Here is a 27,203-nt window from a genome sequence, read left to right as displayed (position 1 = left end):
CCTCCAACACATAAACATATTTGGGAGCCATTCTCAATACTCCGAAAGCTCTAGCATGTCCCAATGCAGCCAGAATCTGCAATATTCAGGCTCTAGTCTCAGTTTCAGCCCGACTGGTCACTTCCAGCTTGATTATACATCCAGCTGCTGGGAATTATGGCATCTTGCATCATGATAATTCCCCATGCGAGACTTCAAATGCGTCCACTTCAGGAATGCTTAGCACGTCAGTGGAATCAGTCTCTGGGTCAATTGTCAGATCTAGTGTTGGTAGACTGCCGCACCCATTGCTCTCTGCAGGGGTGGAATCCACGCAACTTATCCAAAAGGCGGTCCTTCATCGACCCAGTTCCACAGACAGTGCTAACAGACGCGTCGCTCACTGGTTGGGAAGCTCATCTCCAAACTCACACTGTTCAAGGTTTGTGGAGTCAGAAGCAAAATCAACTTCATTTAAATCATCCAGAGCTGCTAGCAGTATTTATAGCGCTCAAAGCCTTCCAGACTCACCTTACAGGCAAAGCTGTCCTAGTATGCACCGGCAACATGACAGCCATATAGTACATACAGAAACAGGGAGAGGACACACTCTCTCCAGCTGTCACACCTTACACAAGCCATTTGGAGGTAGGCCATACACAACAATATTTTTTTCCTGGCAGACCACCTCCCAGGAGTAAACCATCAAATCACAGACCTTCACAGCAGGCAGAGACAACAGATTCACGAATGGGAACTTCACCCTCAAGTTTTCCTCCCATCTATTCGCCACACACCAAAATGCAAAATGCCCAAGCTTCGCCTCCAGGTATCCACACCCATTGTCCAAAGGCAATGCACTATGGATGAACTGGTCAGGGATATTTGCCTACGCTTTTCCGCCTCTCCCACTCCTTCCACTAGTGGTTAGGAAACTCAGACAAACATCCCTCATACTAATCGTAGTAGCACCCAAATGGGCCTGTCAACCTTGGTTCACTACCCTGTTGGATGGAGCTCTCAGTAGTTCCTCATCAAAAACTACACCTTACATTAAGTCTCCTCTCACAGAGCCATGGAGACATAAGACACCCAGATCCCAAGGAACTCAACCTAGCGATCTGGCACCTGAAGTTATAGAGTTTGGTTATCTGAACCTTCCACCAGACTGTATGAAAATCATTAAAGAGGCCAGAAGGCCTACTACAAGGGCTTGCTACGCAACTAAATGGAAGCGGTTTGATATATATTGTAATAACAACCATGTCAATCCGTTGGATACATCCATTCAAAATATAATTTGTTGCTTACTACACTTGCAGCAGTTGGCGTTAGCTTACACATCCATACGCTTACATCTTGCCGCAATAGCTGCATACCTTCAAAATAGACAACATCTGTCCCTTTTTAGAGTACCTGTTATCAAAGCTTTTGTGGAAGGACTTAAGACTTATTCCACCAAGACTTCCACCTGCTCCAGTGTGGAATCTTAGCATTGTCCTTACCAGACTAATGGGTCCACCCTTCGAGCCATTGCATAAATGTGAACTGCAGTTTCTCACTTGGAAAGTTGCTTTCCTCATTCCTATTACATCACTGAGAAGAGTGGGTGAGCTTCAGGCATTACCCATAGAGGAACCATTTTTCCAACTCCACAAAGACAAAGTGGTCCTTCGCACTAACCCCAAATTCTTACCCAAAGTGGTATCTGCCTTTTACATCAAAAAATCTGTTGAGTTGCCTGTGTTCTTTCCTAAACCAGATTTAGTGGCAGAACGGGCTCTACACACTTTAGATGTTAGACAAGCCTTACTATATTACATAGAAAGAACAAAACCATTTCGTCAAACTAAACAACTCTTTGTGGCTTTTGCTCCACCACACAAAGGCATTCCTATTTCTAAATCCGGTATTGCTCGGTGTATTGTTCAATGTATCCAAACATGCTATGCAAAAGCAAAGAGGACTTTGCCAACACCCCCTAGAGCGCATTCCGCCCACAAGCTAGGGGCTACTATGGCTTTCTTAGGAAACATCCCCAAAGCTGACATCTGTAAAGCTGCACCATGGTCTACACTGCACACATTCACCAAGCACTATTGTGTAGATGTAGGCCAGGCAGCACTTAGAACACTTTTTCAGACAACTGCAACAGCTACAGGTTAGCCACCGCTTTGGGAGAATACTGCTGTATAGTCTATGCAAAACATGTGATCTACAGCTCACATCCTTCTAACGTATAATGTTACTTACCTAGTAAGCATCTGTTCTTGGCATGTAGAGCTGTAGATTCACATTGTTGCAGTGCTTCATTATATATTCATACGCATGGACATCTCTATACTACACTTACTTACTCCATTCTCACCTCTTGCGGGAAAACAATCTAACAATGAAGTTGATGCCCATGCGCACTATCACCGAAAGTCACCATAACCACGTGACTAGGAAAGACTTCTTCGAAGAAAAATAACTTGCAAACATCCAGACCTAGCACTAGATGGCAGGAGTTTGTAAAGCATGTGAATCAACAGCTCTACATGCCAAGAACAGATGCTTACTGAGTAAGTAACATTATCCTTCTAATTAATGAATATTTGTTTGGTGTCCAATTTTGCTGCACACTACAGACTGTGTTTTCCTTGGATTGGCTAAACTTGGCCCAAACTCTATTTGGAAATTCAAAACATGAATCTGTTTGCTTTTCTCCACTCTCCATATGCAGCAAAATAAGCAAATGTAAAAAGCTTTGCCATGTTGTTTATTTCGTATCCATAAAATATCTTCCTTGGTAAGCTTCAGATGAAGAATTTCCTATGAAATATTACTGTTTGAGGTTCTTCATGCTTGATGCTCAGTGAGCCCATTCAGTTCCTAGGTCTGTCATTGTTTTACATGTCACAAGATTTATACTGTCGCATCCAATGACCGTATCGGAAATGGGACTGACTTTTATTCATTTAGGGGTTGGGTACTGTTGCATTTTATTCTGTATTGTGATTTGCTTAGCCAGTGTATCATTTTGGTTCCCCATGCAGATTACGTTTTTTCTGTATATTGTGCTGTAAAAGAAGGCTCCTTCTGGAGGTGATTCGGACTTCCTTTACCTGTATCTTAGGGAGCAGATTTGAGTTATTGAGAGGGACCCTAAGTTACCCACTGTTGCATCTGTTAAGTTAGAGCTTTATGATAAATTTCCAATCTCATCCTAATAAGGGGCACATTTCCTCATGTATTCTTAGGACAACACCACGCCAGATCTTGTGTAGGTGATTAATCTAGATTATATGATAAAATAGCGTCAATAGTTTTGGGAGAGAATGCGAGCAACACAATAGATCAAAAATTAGATAAGATCAGGCGATAAATATTATCCCCTTCCTTGGATCGGTCTACATTCTTGGTTTCTATGGTCTAGATAAATTGGATTACTGGCAGTGTTCCATTGTTCCTGAAGCAGTTCCCAAACAGAGGAGTTGTGAGTATAAGTAAGTAAATGGACTGTAGCATTGACCGAATGCATTGTGGTACATGTAGTTTCTGGGTGCAGATTATTTTGGTTACATGAATTATGATGAGTTTGAGCTTCTTGGTTATGCGGTTTTAATTTTCAGGTTATTAGGTGTTTTAGTTATTGTGATTTTGATGTTTTTATTATGTTTTTTTAGCTAGAATGCTAGGCTCACTATGGCAAATATCAAATTATTGCAATTGATGTAATTATTGTTGGAGTTATTTTGAGTATTTTCAAGAGTTACTAATAGTCTATTTACAAATATGTTTTACTCTAGATTGGCAATTGTTAATTTGATGGTACACAGGAGTAGATACGCTGATCAAGCGTTGGTTACTGCTGGTTGAGGGCCTGCCACAGTGTGATTGATGGTGCCATTATGGTACTATTTATTATACTATAGAGAGATTTAAGGCAGGCAAGAATGTTAGTTAATTTGGAGTTGTTTCTTTGTCTGTTTTGATTGCGGTTCTGAAAGCATTGTCTCATATTGAACTGCGTTGAGATTGGTTGATCATCACAGTGAGACGCACTGTGATTGGTTGATTATCACTATAGTTCATGCTGTGACAGGTTAGTCCTTTCCGTAGCCGTGCTGTGATTCGTTGGTTATGGTTTATATTACTTGGTTTGAAAGGAATCAGATTGAGCAAAAATGTGTTCTGCATTGAACATGTCTTCAATTCCTGTTGTTGAGGGAGAGAAAATACCGCTGTATGGCTTCCCTGCCTATTAAATTATGTTTAAATCAAGGCTTCCATGTTTTTGTTTGAAAGAATTGAATGAGATCACATCTCATGACAAGGAAATGCAAATTCCATTAAAGGGTACTTTTATTCTGAGAAGCGGGAGGATCTGAGATGTGTGATGACTGAAAGAAAACCGCAGCCTAGACCACGCAATTTGAAGCATTGAATGAGTGGGACCATGCAGCAATTGAGGAAGAACGAAAAAAGATGATGATGAGTCTGGTCAGAAATGCTGTGAGCAATTGGTTACATTCAAGATGGCATACGCAGAGAAAAGTATTGAAAGAAGATCTGAGGTTGTGAGTGGGTTTGTTGTCTGCAATTGTTAAAGAGACCGGCAATATGAAGACAGATGATGAAAAGGATTAAATTAAAGGATTGAATTGAATTTGAGAAGGAAAGGGAACAATAAAGCATATAAACAGATTCTGAAGGGAGATCAATTCATAAATGATCTATGGAATTAAAAATCTCCTCCATCAACCGTCACTTCTAGACATGGGGCAGGAGAGCTGAGTGCGAGTACATTTGCATTGGGAGTGCCAAGTGCACTCCGCAATGAAGCGAGATCTAGTAGGTCTGCTACTGTACCCATTACTGTTATTGCTGCCACTATTGATACTGCAGTACAATCAAGTGAGCTTGTGAGAAAAGAAATACAATTTGCAAGATAATAATTTAATGTGGTGACATTTTAGCAGGTAGAATAGGTATAGAAAGATTAATTGCATATAATTAAGCAAGGTGATCACATGAGGCACACAAGAAATTGGAAGAATTGGCTGATAAATATGAAATTGAACTACATAAAACGAAAGATTTAAATAGAAATTACAGAATGGTTATGCATGAGGATGAGCTGAAAGCAATTGGTTTGTCGACTGAGATCACATTTTAGAGACTTAATAAGAAGTATGAGTGATGGCAGATTCAAAGAAATTCAGAGGTGGGTGAAGAAAGGGGGAGAAAGGGGTAAGGCATGAAAGAAAAAGTTATGAGAAGCATTGGAGAAAGAAACGTCAGTCAATGAATCAGAAATGCATGTGGTTATAGTTTCCTTTGGAATGTGCATGATGGAGTGTACGTACATGTCCCTTGGAGCACATCTGATCTCCTTGCATTTACGACAAATTTTCTGAAGATAGAGAAACGCTAAATAAATGACATAGAGCGATAGGTGACCATTTTGAAGGTTCTATGGACTGATTTGAACACGTTCTTTGAAATACTGGTACTAAAATTTGTGGGCAGAGTGCAAAGCTGCTATGACTTGGCTGACTGAGGATCTCCAACAGTACATCCTCATAATAGTTGGGCACCTGTGATTATGAAAAAATATAGAAAGGTGATCAATCATCTAAAAAAAAAGATTCCAGAAAAAGATGTGATTTTGTCAATGATCTTGAGAGCTACTCTAGAGCGGAAAGAGTCAGTGCATGAATATCACGAAAGATTAATGGAAAATTCATAGAAAGTTTAACGGCATCAAATATCCGACAAGAAAAGACATTGGCGGTTTCGTATCAGCCTTTGTGTTAAGTTTGCGTCCAGAGCTTACTTCTCATCTTTAGCAGGGTGTGATGTGTTGCCAGACACAAACATTTCCAAAGTACTGTAGTGATTATTATGATTCAAAACAGAGGAAGCTGAAAGAGAAGCTCATGATTTTCACAGACAAAGCATTTTCAGAGAAGTGGTAGGAGTCAATTGATGGACCTGGGTTTTGATTCTGGTCACGTTAGTGGTGCACATTCTGGTTCAAATCTTGGCATGCACAGAGTTTGTGTGCAGGGAAGTGATGTGCAAATGGCGCAGGTAGGAAATTGTGTTCTTCGGGTACATGACTTGTAAATAATTCTAATGGAAATTATGCATACATTGCCATGTTGAAGAACAGTACTCCCTGCCACTATTGTGGGCGTCTTCGACACTGGAAACGCAAATCCAGACAGAATCCTGATCAAATCTAAAATGATTCGAAGCTGCTTCTCCAAATGCAGCAGAATATAAACCATGTTTGCAATGAGGCAGTCAACTGTCCCAGCCCAATTGGCCTCGGTGCAAAATATGCAGAAACAAAGGAAGTCCAATGTGAATATGCCCTGAGCACCAGTGATGCAGTAAAACATTCAGAAAAATGTGTTACATTTTCAACAGAATGCACATTTTCAGCAAAATCCATTAATAATTAAAAGTGGTTCCCCCCCCGATTCCAACAACGTTCGGGATTCCTACTATTCTAAATCAGTCATAATGACGGTGCCTGAGAGAGTAGGAGGATTGCATGTTTGGTGCCACATATACTAGAGTGGCTCATATGGAGAAGGTGATGTGAATGGCCACCAAGCATGATTTTTAATTGATAAAGGTGCTATTCGCTCTAAGGTTTGATGTATGCATCTACCCATCTAGGGAAAATAAGTCTAAATAGTAGGTATCTGTGAGAAGTTGGCCTGGCATATGCTGGTCACTAGTTATAGTGGCCACCTTGCACCAGTCCAATTCGACTCTTATGGTAAATAGGTTTAAGACAACCTTTTAAAGAAAGCTATCCTAGTGGTAGCTGTGGAGAGCAGCCTTCAGGCTAAGTCTCAGAGGAATGTAAAGCAGCTTGTTTTACCTTATAATCTCTTGAATTACCAAATGAAAGGACACCACACAGGTGTATATATATCAAATATATATGTATTTATTACTAGACACACTCTACTAATCTCTTTATGAGATTAGAAGCCAGATACACATTCAAACGTCAACGTTTCACAATAAATTAAGCACAAATATGGCTGGAGCCCTAGGGGCGTACCAGACCATATACTAAAAAAATGGTATAAGAATGTCGACTTGCAAAATGACAAGTCCTAGGGCCTGGGGAATCGCTGGGGCTTCACTACTGCAGTGTTAGCAGGTAAGTAACAGGCCCACGGGAGACGCGTGCAGTGTGTGAACACAACCACGGGTTCCCTCTTGATTATAATGGTGCAAGTCGCGGTTTGATTTTTAAAGTTTTAGGGTACTTCGAGGAAGTCTACAAGCACGCCACTTACAAGGTAAGTACTTCGAGGGCCAACACACACTAGGGCACCGGAGTGTACGAGTTACCTCACCCAGGGAAGCCGTGTGCATAGGTGTCTTTTGGTGTCGGGTCGCGTCGCTGTTTTCTATGGAGACCAAAGAAGACTTGCTGCTTGCGTCGACTGAAGAAGTGTCAGGTGGAATCCAAGGTTGGATTCAAGATGCTGAAGACCTGAAAATTGAAGGGACAGTGTTCAAAGTCACTTGCCAGTGACCGGTGGCCAGGAAGATGGCTGACCACGGATGTCGGGTGATTTCAGGTCGTCAATGGTGTTTTGACTCTTCGCTCACGAGGTCCAGGAGGGATTGACGATGACCAGCAACTGGATTCGGAGTGTCCCACGACGTCTGCAGCTGATGGCGGTGTCGGCAACCGGATTGGAGCCAATAAGCCTTTGCAACTGCAAGAGTCGTGTAGACTGAAGAAAGTCGATGGTGCAGACCAGCAAGGTGTGAGAGACTCACCCAGCGAGGGTAAGTGAGGGCAGGCCTGGAGCAACCAGGGTAGCCCTTTGAGTCAATAGGAGTCTTCCGGGGACCCACAAGCCAACGGGCAAGTGATCGCGAAGACGCCTCTTCAGGAAATGCTTCACAGGAGCCCATGGTCACTCGGGACGGGCTAGGCCTCGCCACAGTCCCCTGCATCCGAAGAATGACCTCCGGTGGCATATCGTTCTCCTATCTCGCTGCCAAGACTTGGAACACCCTCCCCATCCTCCTATGGCAGACCCAAGACCTACTAACCTTCAGGAGTCTACTCAAGACCTGGCTATTCGAGGAATAGTAGCAGCACCCCCCCCCCCCATGCCCCCCCAGCGCCTTGAGACCCTCACGGGTGAGTAGTGCGCTCTACAAATTCCTGATTGATTGATAGATTGAACGTAATATGCAGCCCTTTGCTTGTCTTTTCTTAGAAGAAAGTACTTTTAATCACATAGCAGGACTAAATACTAAATAATGCAATTCGATTTTGGCAAACACAGAGCAGTACTGTCACGATCTCTAGTGGGCATTACACATCCCCCCTACACTCCCTTCAATACACTCTCACCCAGGAGACTGTATCGATTATATTACCCAGTATTCTGTGGCAGAGGCATGATCTAGGCACAGATTACTATATACAGATGCACCATCAGTTTGCTCATTCCTCCCCCCATTACTGATGTGGACAGAAAAGTCTAATGTCATCACACTAAAGCCTTCAATGTGTGTTGCAGTCTGTTCCAACTGCATGGAGTCCTATCTATTGCAAAAAGCTATGCGAGAACATTATTGACCAACTTTAGATTTAGGCACATTTACAATCTTTCAGCACTCGCTAGTGGGTCAATACTCTTTCAGAGTCCCAAATACTTTTTGGTGATGTAGTAATCCTTTACTCAAAATGTCTACAGACTTTTTCTTTTTTTGTAAATATTTTGAGGTGATGCAAAATCAGAACCTGCATTTCTAAATCTCTTACAGGTCCCATCACCAATGGTTTCTGATAGCAAAAATAAAAACAATGAATGGATTTGCTCAGACCTTTTAAACATTAGAAGTTAAATAATTGGTGCAGCACGGGACATTGTCTTGTTTTATTCTAGCCTATGACTTTAATTAAATAGTAATATGATGAGTTGGGTCATATATTCCACGCCTTGGTGCCTTTTATTAATATGTTAATTGTATTGACTATGCTATTGACTTTTAAGTAATTGTTAGTTAATGTATGTGACTTTTGATTTGCCAAAAATGCGTTAAGTGGTCAATTTTAAATGATGTGATTTCCATGTTGTTTTTATGTCATATATTTTACTGAAATAAAAATGTTGTTGTCTTTAGGTTAAATAATGTGCAGAAACGTTTGCACAAAGTAAATAATCCGCCCAACATATTCTATAGGAGATAGCCCTATTATTTTTTATGTTCCTCTATTGAGATTTGATTGCAGTTTCCCCTTTTTGGATTCTAAAATGTCATGTTTATTTATTTGTTTATTTATTTATCAGTTTTAAATAGCATGAACCAGAACTAAAATTGTGACAGAGATTTACACAAGGCTTGAATTGTATTATACAAATATAGATATGTGGAGCAACCATTATCAAATACAGTTTACAGAGAGAAAAAAAAAATCTCTGAGGTGATCAGAAAATGTATCCTTTTTTTAACAAATGTAAAGTAAGACTTGCGTAATTATATTTAGGTCTTTAGTACAATTCAAACCTCTTCCAAGGAGAACCATTTATTGAAGTAAGTGTGGCTAGAGAAGCAAGTTATTTTGTTCTTTAGTTTCCCTCATGCATGGTTTGTATGCTGGGATTGTCCTAATGGTTGCTGGAATGGTGTTCCAGACCTTGGTGCTCTTCCAGGACTACTATTAAAGTTTTCTTAAAGGCTGGAGGTTCCAGCAGAAGGATGTTCAAACTGTACAGAATAAATTAGTCGCCTAAATGTATCATGTTATGAGCAATTTCCTTGGAGTACCTGCATGGAGCTCTTTTGTATGTGGGCATGCGAGTATGAAAAAGCTTCTTCCTTCTATTGAAAGCTACTTCAGGGTGGCTGAAGACTTGTTGATGTGGTTGTTTTCCCCCAATCCAGAATTAGGTGCCCATACGGAATTCCTGGTGTAGTATTTACCATTTCCTAAACCTGTTAACACTCGGTGTAGAAATATTAGCATGAAATCTCCATACTTTCCATCAGAGAAAAAAGTGTTTTATTCATCACAGGAATCTCAGATAGTAATGTGCCTGTTTAGCCAGTGCATTCATTTATTTATTAATATTTATTTTGGGAGATTCAAGTTCTTGTCCAGGATAAAACAACAGGTTGAATAATTTCTCAGTCACAGGGCTGCAGACTAGCAATGTAAAATTAAGCCAGTCTCCTTTAAGAGTGGAGCAATTCAGGGCATGGGGCAATCAAGGAAAAACTGTTTTTTTGGGTTTAGTTTGAGGTAGTTGTGAGCTGTCCACTGCTTAATGTCTCAGAGTATGAATCGCAAATAAAATATAATTTTGAGATGAAATTTTCATGTGAAGCTGCACATGTGATGGTACAAAATATTTGTACATTTTTAAAAGGGAGGCAAGAGGTATCATCCACAGGTTGAAAAGTAATACAACTTGGTGGACTTCATTCCTGGATAGAGATGATTTGTAACATTTGGCGTATTCATATGAGCTTGTGTTTCATATTTTCAAAAGGCGTGGATTTTGTCTCTTGATTTTTATTTTTAAACCTGTAAATTGTTGAGTAGGCACATAGTTTAACTAAAACATGTTTCTTTTTTCCTTTTAGTACAAGGCGATACCTGAGGGACCAATTCCACCAACAACGCCCAAGTTCGCATATGGGAAGGTTGCACTCTCGAAGGTAATAAGATTTTGAGGGATAATTCTGAAGTATTGTGACCTGCTCTGGACTAGTTACAATATTGCATTCCACGTACTATTTTAATCAGTAACATTGTGTAAAGTGTCTATCAATTGTGACCTCATGTATGATGTGATGCAATTTTGACATCAAATGGCCTAAGTGAATGAGCCTAGATCTATCAAGATCCCTGTATGTTAAGAAACCCAGCACTGAGCACAGTGGTCATGGAAGAGGCGAGTGGTATTGGGTATCACCAAAAAACAAGGGGGCCAGCAGAACGGCTGGTTTAAAATTAGTCATTAAGTCCCATAATCCATGTTGATGCTGTCTTTCAATTTGATGCTGCATGAAATAAGCTGATGTAAGATATTTTATTACATGATTTTAAATGAACAAGATGCAGCTTTTAATAAATGTTGTATAGTACACAATATTTTGCTTTCATACATTTCAAAATTTGAATTTCAATAAACAGATGTATAACCCAAAGGGCAACTACAACAAACCTCTAAGTGATATTAGGAATGCTTTAATAAATTTCAGCTCCTGGTGTTTGCTCAAGCCACTTTTCCAGTCCATCTTTTTTCACCCACTACGCCACTCTAGAAAGTGAGCAGCCATAAGCAAATCAGCCTTGGCCCTGTTCCTACAGGAACAGTTCAGTTGAACTACCAGACCAGGTCCTCTCTAGACAGGAAAAAAAGCCACCCCAGACTAATGTCAGCTGACTTGAGCCTCATGAGTGACACACAGCTTAAGTCCTATGGCACAGTAAGCATAGCATCCAGGTCTGGACATACCTATTAGATGTATAAATGATACCCCACAGGATATTAGCAGTACAGCAAAGGACGCTTGCAGGAAAAACCAAAATAACCAACCCTTTGTCCTCAGAGACCAGAGATGCCTGAGCAGTCAGCTGTAGGAAGGCAAACTAAATATAAAACAGCTACCGAAATTGTGAGCCAAGGTGAGGGAATTGGCGAACTCTGACCCAAGCGTCCGAGAGGGAAGGTTAGTTAGGTCATTTGGGGAAGTTAGTTCCTGGCCCACACCCTCCAGGGTGGGGGCGAGGGACTTACTCCTCAGCTCAAACCCTGGTCCATGATTTTTTATGGGTAACTGCGATGTGGCGAAGAGCACTCTATGCATCAAGGCATTTCGCGGGCAAAGAGCACTCTATGCATCAAGGCATTTCGCGGGCAAAGAGCACTCTATGCATTAAGGCATTTCGTGGGCAATAGTGATTTTTTTTTTTTTTACTGGGCTGGTACTTGACACAAGGTAGTTGAGAAGTAAACATTAATTATTTCTCTTCAACTGCATTCTCCCCTTACCCTATCTGCTTTCTATTACTCATTATTTGGAAGGAGGCCTGCAGTGTTTCTCACACTAAGGGATTTTCTGATGGTGCATATGACTTTGGTGCCCACGTGCTCCCGCTTATGTCCTTAACTCAGCTCTTCACCATTGTCTGTCGCACATACAGCACCATCGGAGCAGCTTACTCTTCTGATGGGCTTGCAATTATAATAATAGCCTGCTTGGCACCATGGCCTTAAAACTCAGAAAACCACCCAAGCCATGGTCTTATGACATGGGCTGTATCCACCCTCACCCTGCTTTACCTATCCATTGGCAAATACCATCAGGTGCTCTGTGTCAAGTGTTCCACCCAGTTGTGGTCTCTCATGTTGTGCAGCTGCTTCCAGGAAGTTATAGGGCAATTTAAAGGTTTTGTTACTGGAAAGAAACTATTGAAAAGTGCCCAAAAGAGGGGACTTGGTGACAATTTCTCTGCAATCAACTTGTTGAGGTCTGAAGAAAGCAACAGAGTGCCAGGGAAAGAAGTTATAGTTGTATTACTCAACAATAGCTTTGGTTATGTTTTGCCTCTTCACCTCTTGATTAGGGAGGGTGGTGATTGGAAACTGAGGAGGCTCGCTTCCCTGCTTGCACAAGCTTTTTTTTAGCAGTTATAGGCTGCTTAGTCAAACTCCTGCCACTAGATTCTTCCTTGTTATGTAACAAAGGAAGGTATAGTTTCTATGCTTTATCCACCCTTATTTATGTGGTTAACTTTAATTCTTCCTATAGCTAATAATATTCAGGAAAGTGCATCAAAGCCCTTCATGAAGTTCACTTGCATACAGTAAAAAAAAAACGGGGGCAAAGCAAATTTGTATCACTTTGCCAGAGTTTGTTTGCCAGCATTGGTTTTGTCAATCCAGTGCAATCTTTGGTAAAGCCGTTAGCAGTGTGGACCAGCTTGAAATGTTATTTTTTATACTTTCAAGACGGTTGTCGCATTGTTAGAAATTAACCTTCCAAAAGGTCCAGTCACGGCTATTGGCTTCGTTAATGCTTGCAAAATTGTATTGCAAGCATTGGCATACACACACTTGCTAGGCAAATGTCTGGACTGTGGCACAATTCATACCCATTCGATGTTTATCTATGGCAAACAGTCAGTGTCCGGCAATTGAGGAGTCCCATGTGAGTGTCGGGTACAGCCGTCGAGTGTGGCAAATCCCTGACATGCACCCATCCATTCAGTATTGTATTGAAAAAGAAGGCTGTGTGTCGGAGACAAGCCCCGTTCAAAGGTTCTCTGTTTTTGTCACAATAAAAACTGAGATAAATTCTGACCAGTCAGATATCTTAGTAATCAAGGTGTACAAACACGTGGGAACTGATATACGTGTGATCATTTGTGGAAGTCGCTTTGCCAGACCTCAAAAACCTTTCTAGCCTGGCAAGGTTAAAAAAAAATGGAAACCAGCTTGTGCATACTTTCTCTGGGCCCCTAACGAGCGTAAAACGAACTAAAGTTGAAGTTTTGAAAAACCAACCTACTAGGGACACCTCTTTCTTTATACAGCGCACACGCAAACCTAAGGTATTGGAGCGCCATACACATGCATCTGTTATATTAAACAAGGTCACTTTTCTTTACTTCGCAGGCAGATTAAGTGATTTGCCCAGAATCACAGGATGTTGAGAATACACCCGGACTGGAACCTGGTTCCAAAGTTGGCAGCTCTGGCCCTAATGCCACATCATTTCCCTTCTTTTGCCAGCTTTGTGGCTAAGAACCAAGATGCACACCTGCATTATAGTAGCAGTGCGAAGTGACTTCTGTCTTAAGCCTACGAACCCAAAGCACTTACAATCTAGAGTTGTATTTACATGATTCACTATATATTAAGCAACTGTGAAGCTGGGCTCAAAACAAGAGCACTAAGTATACTACTGCATATCCGATGTTTCTATTTGCAGCTGCCCACTCCAGAGCAAATGCTGTGGTCCTCTAGGCTGTCAGCGACAACCTGTAAAACAACAACACTCACAGCGCATACCACAGTAATCATTAAAACACTGGAAAGCTGGTATGCTATATGTTGCCAGAGAAAGATAGCAACAGAAACCTCCTTTATGCCAAATGTAAGGAGGCAAGATCCTAGTCTTGAATACACCCACCAGTGGGAGATGATCCTGGGTCAGAGATAGACATAATACCTCTTGTGCTCCCTCAGAGAAAGCTAGGCAACACAGGTAAAGTCTGTGCAAAGTGCCCCAAGGGAGCTCCAATGTGGCTTTGACTGTGCAGTGCGGAAATAGGCACACAGATTCTTGTGCAGTATCCACACAGAAACAAGCCAGACCCCCATTCTGAAATGCTATTTACAAGTAAGACACAAAGGCCTTCAGCAGGATCTTCAACTCTTCTTTCTTGCATTCTGGATCTTCCCCGAAGCTGGGCTCCTTAACAGCTCTTGTGACTCAGAATGCAGGTGGCAGTGGAGTAAAGGTGGGCATAGCTTTGGGGGAAGTGCTGACAGGGTCATGTTTCTTGGAAGAGGAGAATGGTAGAGCAAGAGGAACAGTTGGTTTCCCAGTCACTCCAGCACACATGGTCAGTGACCGACTCCATGATGCTTTAGGTACAATGTTCACTGTTTAGAGGCCTTGTGACTCTGAACTGGCTTTGCAGATTGACCTGATGAGACTTCTAAACAGCTTGCCACTCAGGTGAGCAGCTGGGCTGTGGCTGGTTGGGCTGAGACTCCTAGTGCCTGTATGGACGTGTGTGGGAGCTTCCTGAATGTAATGTCCTGAGAGCTGAGCATGCCTCATGTTCAGTTGTTCCTCTCACTGTGCAGATCAGAATGTGGTGGGAGGGTGATGGGTGTAGAGCCCAGGCAGCTGTCAGTACTGGAGACTCAACACCCATTGCTCACTTCACCTTTCATGTGTGAAGCCAATCTGTTTGCTGCTTCATGCACCCACACATCAGTCACTCTGGTACATGAAGTGCTGGTGTGCATGGGCCGTAGCATATTCTGTCCCAAGTTGTGTCTCTGCTTCCAGCCTCACTACCTGTATCACACAGCAGCTCTTTGGAGTGACTGTGTACTTGGGCCTTGGCTAGGGCTGTAGATATGGACTACTTTGCCTCTTATTGCTCTCCTACTTATGCATGCTTTGACAGTAGGAAGGAATTAGTTCACCCGTCATGACTGACACTTACCACTCCCAATGCCTGTCCTGTAGGCTCATCGGAAATGTAATTGTTCCTTTCACCAAGAAATGGCTGAAGGGTATCACCAAACCCATCTCCAAATGAATTGTTTATTAATAACATAAGCTCTGACAGACTGCTAAAGTCTCTAGCGAGAAGAATGGTTGCAATGAAATTTTACAGCATCAATTGACTTCAGGCTTTTTTACTCTCTAAAACCTGTTCTAGAACCTAAGTACTAAAAACTTAGATAACTGCAAGTCTACTGTACCCTTTGTTGGAAACCATAACACTTTTTTTTATATAAAAAAAGGATGTTAGAAGCCCCTCGTACTGCATCTATAATGTGTTTGGAAACTTTGAAAGACTGCATTTGCAGTTTTCATATTTCATTTATCTATATTCTGTTTGAAGGTACCATATGTTAAACAAAGAAATACCCCTAAATGTATATAATAGGGCTTTATATAGCAAGTCACCCTAGCCTTCATGGCCTAATGAAGGCCTTTAGCCTGGGCGCAGATTCCTCTCTATATTGACATAGAAAGGTGACTTGTACCCCATGTTTACGTGCAGTTAGGGTACTGTAGCCATATATTGCGAGTCACAATAGAGTTTTGAAAACAAAAAGAACAAAGACCTTTGGGCTAGTCCCCTTTTGCGATTCACTTTCATGTGTTTTGCTTGGGTAGCCTGTCCATCAAGCGCATGTCTTGTCAGGAATTGGTACATTGGCCCATTTGTGTTCCTATCCGGCTTCGTAAGTAGTCCTTTTGGTGCACTGCAGATATGACAGGCCATGTAGCTTCTAAATGAGACCCAGTTTGTAGTAATTGACGTTTTCATTTTGCAGCACTGGTTACATTTTAATTACTGATTTAGAGCTGGGTGTCTTAGTTTGTCATATGTTCAGTGTTATTCCCAAATCAGCCTTGTGCAGAACTTTGTTTTACTTTGTTGTCATTAACATGTTAGATTTATTGATATTTTTGTTCACAGAGTAAAGGTATTCATGCACATAGGTTTTCTTAAAGATGCATGAAAATAATGGGCCTTTGTGAAAAATATGTGCTCTGTAATATTTTGCTGTATTTTCCCTTTACACCCACTAATTACAATACAAGCTTCATCTTCTGACTCTTTTTCATAACACTCTTTCAAGGACAGCTTAACTTTACTAATGCAGTCAGTTCAACAGAGAGGCCCTTATAGCTTTCATATTGTTTTTTTCCCAAGATGTTACTCCATTTTCGATTTTTCTTTCTAGGACAGCTGGGACAACACACACTAAGATGACTTTGAGTCCATTAACAAACTTCCCCAAGCAAAATGCTAGACCTATTAGCTTTGCCAATACTCGTTACTTATGGTTTAAAACACTTATTACCTATATCACACAATTGTGTCCTTACCCCTTCTCCCCTCCAACTCCTTTAAATCCATTTTCCCCTGCTTTACTTATGAAAACATTCCTCATGTTATTGGAAACATACAATAAATGCAGATTCTGTACAGTGAAATGAAGCACACCAATATGCATTATATAATTTATTTTGAAAATACATAATTTAAGGCAGCATTTAAAAACCAAAACTAGGTAGTGGTTTCATAGGGTCTTCAACTGGTTGTAGAGTCCTGCTCTCTCCTCTATTGAATTCCAGCTGTGCAATACATGCAAATGATTACTTATCCACGGAATGTGAGTTTTCGTGAAAGTTCAGAACAAGGGGACACTAGCCACCCGATCCATTGTTACCTGTTAGTAATATGTTCTGGGAGCTGTTTTCACATTGTAGGGATGCATTGTGACATTTCTATGCAACTATAATAGATAATTATAGTATAGAAGTGATGTTGGCTTCTTATTACAGGTGAGCACTGATGTCACAACTAGATTGTAATTAAAAGATTAGGCATAGGCTTTATACGAGCATTACAGGATTCAGTATATGCAACTGTTTGAAATTAGAATTTTAATGCAGCCGTGGCTCCTCCTAATTGTTTTGTAACAGCCATGCTCATACAGTCGTTGCTGGATTTTTCAGGTAACCATGGGGCATGGCATGCCAGGGTTAGCTGCTTCTACCCTATATTAGGAATACTTTTCCTTGTGAACTGTTGCAAAATCATTTTCTAGACTCTCACCAAAGTTTAGCCAATGCTTGCTTTCTAGCTTGTTTCTTGTACTACAGATACCCATACAGACTTAAATACTCATCAAAGAGTTGTGACAGACTCCAAAATTCAAGTAAACTGACAAAAGATGCCCCTTGCCTTTAACATAATTTTTCTGAAAACCCCACAGATCTGATAATTGTGATTATAAATGGGGGGCGGAGCTAGCCAGCGGCAATGGCGGACGCGTGAGAGCGGAGCTCCTCGCCTTAGCCCTCACAAGATCCGTCCAAATATCCTACCACGCTGTGCCGCCTGGCTGGGGAGACGGGGGAATCCTCCCCCCCGCTGAGCGGTGTTGCCTGCGAGACCCTGCCGACTGGTTGAGGAGCGGTGAGAGCCGCCGCGGGGACCGTAGCCGTAGCTGATTGACAGGGCCGGCATCCTCGGCCTGCCCTGGGGACCTTCCTGACGTGCGGCAGGGAAAGTGAAAGTGGTCCCGATCTGCCGGATCCGGCTGCGGACGCCTTGCCGGACGAAGCTATCGCGGAGCGGACGGCTCCGGAGGACGGCGCTGACCCCGGAGACCCTGGCGGCGGAGGACCCTGGACCTGGCAAGTGCTGTGGCGGGTGGCCTGAGTTAGGCGTGGTGGAGCCGACTCGGGCACCTGGGAGATCCTACCTGGGGACTGATCACTTGAGGCAAGAGGCAGTGCGGCGCCTTCGCTCCTGGCGGTGGACAACGCTGTGCCCGGACAGGGGGTTGCTGGAGAGCCCCTGGGCACTTGAGACGTGAGAGCGGCTCCGGGAGCCTTTCGCATTGGGAGGTGGTCGCGCCCACGTGCTTGGTTCCCCGCTGAGTGTGCTGCGGGAACGGCGGGGGCGGTGCTGGTTGCGGGGGCCCCTGAGGAGCAGTGGCGGCGTGGCCCCCCTTCCCCCCCCCCCCCCCCCCCCTCCCCGGGGGATACCTGCGGGCTGGACTGGAGAGCGCTCTAGGGGACACGGTCAGCCCGGCTTGGTTCCTGCGGGCGAGCCCCTGCCTGGACAGACGGTGAGATTGTGGCCGGCGACCTGTGGGGACCTGCCTGGGCGTTGTGGAGAGGACCGGGCCGGGGGCGGAACGGCGCGCCGGAGGCTGGTACGCTCACTGGCGTTGTGGGCCCTGATGCCGATCGGGCCAGCCGGCTGCAGGAGACTCTTCTGACGGCGCTGGCGGGAGCACAAGGGTGAGGCCCAACCGCGGTGTTGCTGAGGCGGTGTACCGGGGGCCACCCGGATCGCTCCTGGGACCTGCCTGGGGTGCCCCGGCCTGGGGGAGTGCCGGACTCGTACCGCAGCCATGGGAAAAGGTGATAAGACGCAATCCAAACTATCCTTTGACCCCCGCAGGGCGAAGGGGCGTGCCGCGGGGGTACCAGAGGCAGCGGCGGATGGCTCTGCCCCGGGGGGCGCCGCGGGAGCGGACCTCAGGGAAATGCTGGTGGCGATGGAGAAGGGCCTGCAGGGCAGTCTGACGGCGATTGACGCCAAGCTGGACGCGCTCACTTACCGAATGGACTGCATGTCGGAGCGGGTGGACTAGAACTCGGAGCGGCTGGACATGGCGGAAAAGAGGGTGTCCCACGTAGAGGACGCGCAAACGGAGTTGGACGTGGATAGGAAGCAAATCAGTAGGCTGCTCCAAGTCATCCAGGACAAGGCAGAAGATTTGGAGGCCCGCTCGAGGAGATCGAACATCCGCATCACGGGGGTTGCGGAGACGACGCAAACCGGGAGGATGGAACTCTTCGTGGAGAAGCTCTTGCGAGCCCTATTGGGGGAGGACGTGTTCTCTCCCATGCTCCTGGTTGAAAGGGCCCACCGCTCGCTGGGCCCTCGCCCAAAACCGGGAGCGCCGGCGAGGCCCATCATCGCAAAGTTGCTGAATTACAGAGACCGGGATGTGGCCCTGCGGGTGGCCAGGGAAAAGGGCAAGCTCCAATATGAAGGGATGGACATATCCATTTTTCCCGACTTCACGGCCAAGGTACAGGAAGAGCGAAGGCAATTTGCTCCATATAAAAAACAACTCCGAGACCTAGGCCTGGACTATGCGATGCTATACCCTGCGAGACTGCGGATTAACAGGCAGGGCCGTTCCCACTTCTTCACTGACCCAAAGGAGCTGCAGCGATCCTTGAAGGACTGGTCCAGGGAACAACGGGGCAGCCCGCGGAGCCAAAATGTCACTACGGAGGAGGCCTCGCGCCTGGAGGAGCAGGACTAGCCCACTGTGGACGGTCGGACTTAGTGTACGACGGGGCTGGTTGGTCTTGCTGGCTGGGCGGGGGGGTGAGTGCTGCCCTGGCGATGGATGGGGCATTGGAGCTGCCCGACTCGCTGCGACTGGTGCGGCTGCACTTGGGGACTACGCCGCTGCCTCCAGGTGAGACCTTTCTGATATATTCGACAAGTGGGCAATCTGGGGGCCTCGTGACCTAGTAATAACCGGGGAAAGTACATTGAGCCCGCTTGGATGCTGGCCTAAGTAGCCTGTATACCGGAGGCCTGGAAGGTCCCCCCCCCCCTCACCCCCCCCCCCCCTGGGTAGCTGTATGACGTTTGCTTATCCGGACTGGAACTGAGTTTGCCCGGGTGGGGGTTGGCGGGTGCCATGGGTCTATTGGGGGCGGCGGACTTGTTACACAGGGCGTCTGGCCCGGTCCCATCGGGGAGTGGTTGGGGTTCCCTCCCCCTTGACCCAGCCGTAGCAGAGGTGGGGCGGCCCACGTTGGGTGGTGCACGAGGGCAGGGCGGGGAGGGTACATTACTACCCGGAGGTGCAACCTAGTTGAGAGTGCTCAGGGCCTGGTAGTCTCTGCCCCCACGCTGCTGCACTACGTGGTCCTGTTGGGACTGATTTGGGAAATGTTAACAAGATATGTGTGTGGTTTTGAGGGGTGGGGGGTGGGATTGGGGTCCTGTCTGGCCAGGTTGGGGGAGGTCGGCTGTGGGTGGGGGGGGAGTGCAGTTGGGGGGGGTCTTTGAGATGTGGGGTGGTTGGGGGCACGACGCACTGAGCGGCCTGTGTTTCGGTTTAATTTTGTCATTTTGGACGTGGATGTCCGGTACCGCCCAGTCAGTGGCATCTGGCGTAAAATTCCCTCTGGGGGCATGAATGGAGTATGGATGTAGCGGTGGCAGACCCTAGAGTGGTGAACGGTGAAAGCAAAACTAGCACTCTAAGAGCACTGACGTGGAATGTCCGGGGACTGAATGACTTCCGTAAGCTTCGGAAAGTGCTGAACTATTTCCACCAACACCACATTGACCTAGCTCTAATACAGGAAACGCACCTCCCCCCAGGGAGTAAAATGCTTTCCGCACGAGGCTTGGCGGGTACTAGCGTGGCGGCTGGCTTCACAACGCACTCCCTGGGGGTAGTCACGTGGGTAAACCTGAGATCCGAATTGAAACTGACGGCGCTGGAGGCTGATCCGCACGGGCGCTACTTAATTGCTAGGTGTACAGGGAAGGGCCATGACCTGGTGGTAGTTAACGTGTATGGTCCTAATTTTGACGATCCACAGTTCTACGCCGCGCTGGCTGCACTTTGTAGACAATACGAACCCGCGAGAATGGTGTGGGGGGGGGTGACTTCAACTTCATATTCAACCCGTCGGTGGACCGCTCATCGGGGTCGGTGAGACGCCCGGCGGCAGCCGCATTGCGCATGCAGGCGGAGATGACTAGACTTGATCTAGTTGACACCTGGTGGCATGGACACTCGGGGAAAGGGGGTTACACGCACTACTCCGCGTACCATGACGTGCACACTAGAATTGACTATTGGCTGGCATCGCGTTCCCTACTAGCTGCGGTCCAGGGATGCATAGTGCTCCCGCGTACTCTTTCGGACCACTCCCCTCTTTTGCTGATACTGGATGCCCCAATCAGGCGGATCCCGCCATTCACCTGGCGACTTCCGCTCTACTCGCTGCTGGACGAGGCCTTCAGGGGTGAGTTGGCGGACGACATAGAATCTTTCTTTGATAAGAATCTGGGCTCGGTACAGAGTTTCCACACGATATGGGACTCATTCAAAGCTTACATTCGCGGCATGGCTATGGCCAAACACTCTAGTGCCCTTAAGTCCATCCGACAGCGTATGCGGACCATAGAAACGCAGTTAACGCAGCTCGAAGAACAGCTACTGCGGTCCCCGGCTGACTGGGTTGAAGCTAGGATTTGCGAGTTGGTCGCGGAATATAATAGCGAAGCGGACAGAGAGGTGCAGCACATGGGCAAGTATGCAACTGCCCGTACGTATGGGGAAGGTGAGCGCCCGGGCTCCTTGCTGGCAAAGATATTGCGTAATAGCAGACAGCCCTTGGTGATAGAGGAGCTTGTCACCCCCGCAGGCACAGTGATCACAGACCAAGAGGAGATTGTGGCTGAATTCAGAGAGTACTATGCCGACCTCTATTCATCTAAGTCTGCGCATCTGGAGGAGGAAATAGACGATTACCTCAGCTACATTAAAATGCCCTTCTTGTCTAACTCACAGAGGGAATTTCTGATGCTGCCCATACAACAGGATGAGATCCTGGAGGTACTGGGGGGCATGAGGTCGGGCAGTGCACCGGGTGCTGATGGGTTGACAGTGGCCTTTTACAAGGCCTTCAAGGACGTGCTCCTCCCGCACCTGATCACGCTATTCGATGAGATATGTCAGGAGGGGTGTATGCCGGACACCATGAGAGAGGCTCTGCTGGTTACTGTTCTGAAACCTGGGAGACCCCCTAACGTATGCGGGTCCTACCGGCCGCTCTCACTGATCAACGTGGACGCCAAGCTGTATGCTAAGGTCTTTGCCACGCGCCTGGCGCTGCTGATGCCGGAGCTGGTGGCCCTGGAGCAGGCGGGGTTTATCCCATCGAGAAACCTCACATATAACATCCGTACGGTGTTGGGAGCCATGCAACATGTACGTCCGGAGTGCAAGACCTTGGCGCTTTTTCTGGACATGGAAAAGGCATTTGACTTTGTAGAGTGGCCATTCATGGTGCGTGTACTTCGTAAGTTTGGGCTGGGTGAGCCCTTCCTGCAGATGCTGGGAGCTTTGTACTACCGTCCCACTGCCAGGCTGCGGATCGGAGATCGAGTCACGGGCGCCTTTGACATAGGCAGGGGCACCAGGCAGGGTTGCCCCCTTTCCCCTCTCCTGTATGCCCTGGTGGCGGAGCCGTTGGCCTGCACCCTTAGGGAATAACATAGATACGAGGGCATCAGCTTTCCCACTTATAAGATTGGCATTTCGACCTATGCCGACGACACCCTGCTGTATGTGAGGGACCCGGAGGTGAATCTCCCCTCCATTCTTCGGGAGGTGGTCAGGTTTGGGGCGCTGTCTGGTCTTAAGGTGAACTGGAGCAAGTCGTTGGCGTTCCCGTTGTCGCCGGTGACGCTGCCGTTTCCAATGGAATACCCTCTGCAGTGGACGACGGATGCGGTACGGTACTTGGGGATTCAGCTGCACAGGGACCCGGAGGTGCTCCTCCGGGAAAACTATGGAGTGGCATACACCAAGTTAGCCGAGGACGTGGGGACGTGGAATCGGCTCCCCCTGACATTGCTGGGCAGAATAGCCATCATGAAAATGGTGGTTTTGCCGAGGTTTCTGTTCCTGTTCAATAATATCCCGGTCGTGCTGTCCAGGGCCTTTTTCAAGCAGCTGAACCAGGCGCTGGTTAGCCTGGCCTGGGGTGGCAAGCAGCCCAGGGTTCGGTGGGAGGTGTTGACACTGCCATACGAACTTGGGGGGCTGGGGGCGCCGGACCTGGAAAGGTACTACAGAGTGGCGCAAGCGGCGCACCTGCAAACGTGGATTCATGCTGACCCGGGGGTTCCCCATGTGATCCTCGAGAAATTGTAAGCGGACCCGCTTCCTTTACCAGCAATCGCTTTCCAGCCGGTAGATCGCAGGGTTGGAAGCTTAGACTTCCTTAAGGCCACAAATCACGCTTGCCGGGAGTTGGCGAAGGCCCGGGGCTGCGCGATCTTGTACTCTCCGTCGCTGCCGGTGGAGTTGGCGGTGTGGCTCCCCCCGCTGAGAGAAAAGGGTGTGACTCGGGCGCTGAGCAAGCTGGGCATTCTTCGGATGGAGGATTTGTTCGTTGACGGAGTGGCCAAGACGTGGGACCAGATTGGATCGGCAGTGCCGGCTCCCCCGCTCCTACAGCGTTTTCAGTTCCATAGAGTGCGCGGTGCGCTCTCGGTACTCCTGGGGCCGGGTATGGCGGAGCCCCCGGAGGTCCCGGAACTCACTTATGTTATAAAGAACGCTGCGTCAGCCAAGCTGGTCACGACACTCAAAAACCTGGGGGACCAGCGTACGGCGCACCGGTGCGACGCGGCGAGAACTGCATGGCAGACGGATCTTAACAGGGAGATCACAGATGAGGTGTGGAAATACTGCTGCGCCGGCACCAAGACGGTATCATTAAACGGCCGACACAGATTGGTGCATTTTAAATTCTTGCAGCGCGTATATTATACCCCGGAGCGATTATATAGGTGTGGGCTGCACCAATCTGCGGAGTGCGAGCGCTGCCACTACCCCGTCGCGGATTTCATGCACATGGCATGGTACTGTCCGGGGGTCGCCAGGTTCTGGGTGGAGGTTTTCCGAGAGCTCAGTAAGATACTGGAGGTGGAGATTCTCCCTGGCCCAGCTTTGGCGTTGCTGGGGTACTCCAGACCCCTCCCGCCGGCATTGCGCTGCCTGGCGGATATTGCACTGTTGATAGCCAGGAGAGTGGTGGCAATTTGCTGGATGAGAGGACCACTGCCCACTAAAAAACGGTGGGCCAGCGACATGATGTATTGCAGCACGCAGGCGGAGATATACAGTGAACTGCTACCGCCGAAAAGCCGTCCCAAGAATTTCTAGGGGCTGTACAGGGCGACGTTGGTACCCGGGGACCCTGAGCTGGATAGTCAGGGGGGGACACAGAATGTTGAACCCTGTGGGCACGCAACAGTGGTGGGGGACACTAGACATGATCAGGACACCGCGGAGGCGTGCCTTTGAGGCTCCCCGTTACGCCGAATGGGAGAGGGGGCTGCATGCGGAGAGTGCGGATAGATAAGCTCCAGGTTTGACTGGGTCGGTTTAGCGAACGGCTCACATTAGGGTGTGTGTGTTGCCAGGATGAATGTAGATCGACTGAAGGAGGACACTTGGACTGGGCACATTGGGAGGGCGAGATGACGGATGTGGGAAAATGCTGCAGAGACATGGGAGGAGACAGTGCGTGTGTGGTGGGTGGGGGGGTTAGTGATAAGGCTGGAACATTCAGGGGTTATGGCAGACGGGCGGAATGAGGCTGGCGCGTGGAAGCTCCTGCTCTGCGCGCGCATGCTGCCTTAGGGTATGGGGGTAGACACAGCTCTGGCCGGCGCAGTGACCATGCTTGGGGTTTCTTTCAGTACAGGTTTGCTGTAATGCCGCCGGTCCCCTGGGATGTCGGCTAAATGGCTGTGTAAGTGCGCCCTCAACTGCCTGCGCGAGGAGTTGGGCCTTTGCGTTGTAGTGTGCCGAGAGGGCGATGCTACCTGTATTGTTCCTTTCTGTTAATAAAGGCTTTTGAAACAAAAAAAAAACAAAAACAAAAAAAAAAAATTGTGATTATAAATGAGTAATATATAAGATAAAGTATCCACTGTTTTATATGGTTAGGACTTTACAAGTTAACAAGGCAGAAGGCTGAGTTCTTTTATAGGTTATGGAACTGAGTAGTGGGACATGTAATATCCTTGTAATGTAAGGCAGTGGGTATATCATTACCGATAACTATTACCCTTTCCTCAAAATCCTTAAACCCTCGGGTCCTGTTCACAAAGGTAAATTCAGTCATAACTGTGCGTTTATGAACAACGGGCCCACAGGCTATATATATATATATATGCCAATCGTCGTCACCCGAAATGAGAAGGCACCACACCAGCGTCTTTTAACCTTTTATTCTGATGGACAACAGCATGCTCAGCGAGGCTCTTGCAGCTTCATTCTTTCATTACCAGACGCGTTTCAGGAGCAATCTCCCTTGTTCACTGGTTCATGTTGAAGACAAAACAGCTGTGCAAATTCGAATCGCACTCGCGATTACTTGTAGTCAGACCCGCCCTGATGGGCGTATCCCAGCAAGGAATTCTGGTCATTGTAGGCAGGTAAGTTCTTAAAACCAAGGTGGATGCTGCTGTTTTGCTTTCCTCCGTGTTAAAACCCCCTCTGGGTCGCTGTTCGAAAACCGGCTGGGCTGCTGCTTGTCTCACGTCTCACCAGACGGTAAACGCTGTTCCATTTCCGCTCTTTCATTCACTGGCGGAGGACCTGCTGGGGTAAGCAGTGGGGTAGCCTTCGTGGCCAGGGCAGGCCACATATATGCCAATCGTCGTCACCCGAAATGAGAAGGCACCACACCAGCGTCTTTTAACCTTTTATTCTGATGGACAACAGCATGCTCAGCGAGGCTCTTGCAGCTTCATTCTTTCATTACCAGACGCGTTTCAGGAGCAATCTCCCTTGTTCACTGGTTCATGTTGAAGACAAAACAGCTGTGCAAATTCGAATCGCACTCGCGATTACTTGTAGTCAGACCCGCCCTGATGGGCGTATCCCAGCAAGGAATTCTGGTCATTGTAGGCAGGTAAGTTCTTAAAACCAAGGTGGATGCTGCTGTTTTGCTTTCCTCCGTGTTAAAACCCCCTCTGGGTCGCTGTTCGAAAACCGGCTGGGCTGCTGCTTGTCTCACGTCTCACCAGACGGTAAACGCTGTTCCATTTCCGCTCTTTCATTCACTGGCGGAGGACCTGCTGGGGTAAGCAGTGGGGTAGCCTTCGTGGCCAGGGCAGGCCACATATATGCCAATCGTCGTCACCCGAAATGAGAAGGCACCACACCAGCGTCTTTTAACCTTTTATTCTGATGGACAACAGCATGCTCAGCGAGGCTCTTGCAGCTTCATTCTTTCATTACCAGACGCGTTTCAGGAGCAATCTCCCTTGTTCACTGGTTCATGTTGAAGACAAAACAGCTGTGCAAATTCGAATCGCACTCGCGATTACTTGTAGTCAGACCCGCCCTGATGGGCGTATCCCAGCAAGGAATTCTGGTCATTGTAGGCAGGTAAGTTCTTAAAACCAAGGTGGATGCTGCTGTTTTGCTTTCCTCCGTGTTAAAACCCCCTCTGGGTCGCTGTTCGAAAACCGGCTGGGCTGCTGCTTGTCTCACGTCTCACCAGACGGTAAACGCTGTTCCATTTCCGCTCTTTCATTCACTGGCGGAGGACCTGCTGGGGTAAGCAGTGGGGTAGCCTTCGTGGCCAGGGCAGGCCACATATATGCCAATCGTCGTCACCCGAAATGAGAAGGCACCACACCAGCGTCTTTTAACCTTTTATTCTGATGGACAACAGCATGCTCAGCGAGGCTCTTGCAGCTTCATTCTTTCATTACCAGACGCGTTTCAGGAGCAATCTCCCTTGTTCACTGGTTCATGTTGAAGACAAAACAGCTGTGCAAATTCGAATCGCACTCGCGATTACTTGTAGTCAGACCCGCCCTGATGGGCGTATCCCAGCAAGGAATTCTGGTCATTGTAGGCAGGTAAGTTCTTAAAACCAAGGTGGATGCTGCTGTTTTGCTTTCCTCCGTGTTAAAACCCCCTCTGGGTCGCTGTTCGAAAACCGGCTGGGCTGCTGCTTGTCTCACGTCTCACCAGACGGTAAACGCTGTTCCATTTCCGCTCTTTCATTCACTGGCGGAGGACCTGCTGGGGTAAGCAGTGGGGTAGCCTTCGTGGCCAGGGCAGGCCACATATATGCCAATCGTCGTCACC

At 46.9% G+C, this 27,203-nt stretch overlaps 1 protein-coding gene across 1 annotated transcript in view; it reads left to right on the top strand.

Annotated features, from left to right (window-relative positions):
• The window catches only part of GLB1 (galactosidase beta 1), a 260,256-nt gene that overhangs the window by 118,149 nt on the left and 114,904 nt on the right, over nt 1-27,203 (top strand). The window contains exon 11 of the mRNA XM_085607619.1: nt 10,609-10,683. Coding sequence (XP_085463745.1) covers nt 10,609-10,683 — 75 coding nt within the window. The remainder of the gene's footprint in view (nt 1-10,608; nt 10,684-27,203) is intronic.

The sequence above is a fragment of the Triturus cristatus genome, chromosome 5_2 (assembly GCF_964204655.1).
Source record: "Triturus cristatus chromosome 5_2, aTriCri1.1, whole genome shotgun sequence".
NCBI classification, from domain to species: Eukaryota; Metazoa; Chordata; class Amphibia; order Caudata; family Salamandridae; genus Triturus; species Triturus cristatus.
This window is presented reverse-complemented; position numbering and strand designations above follow the sequence as displayed.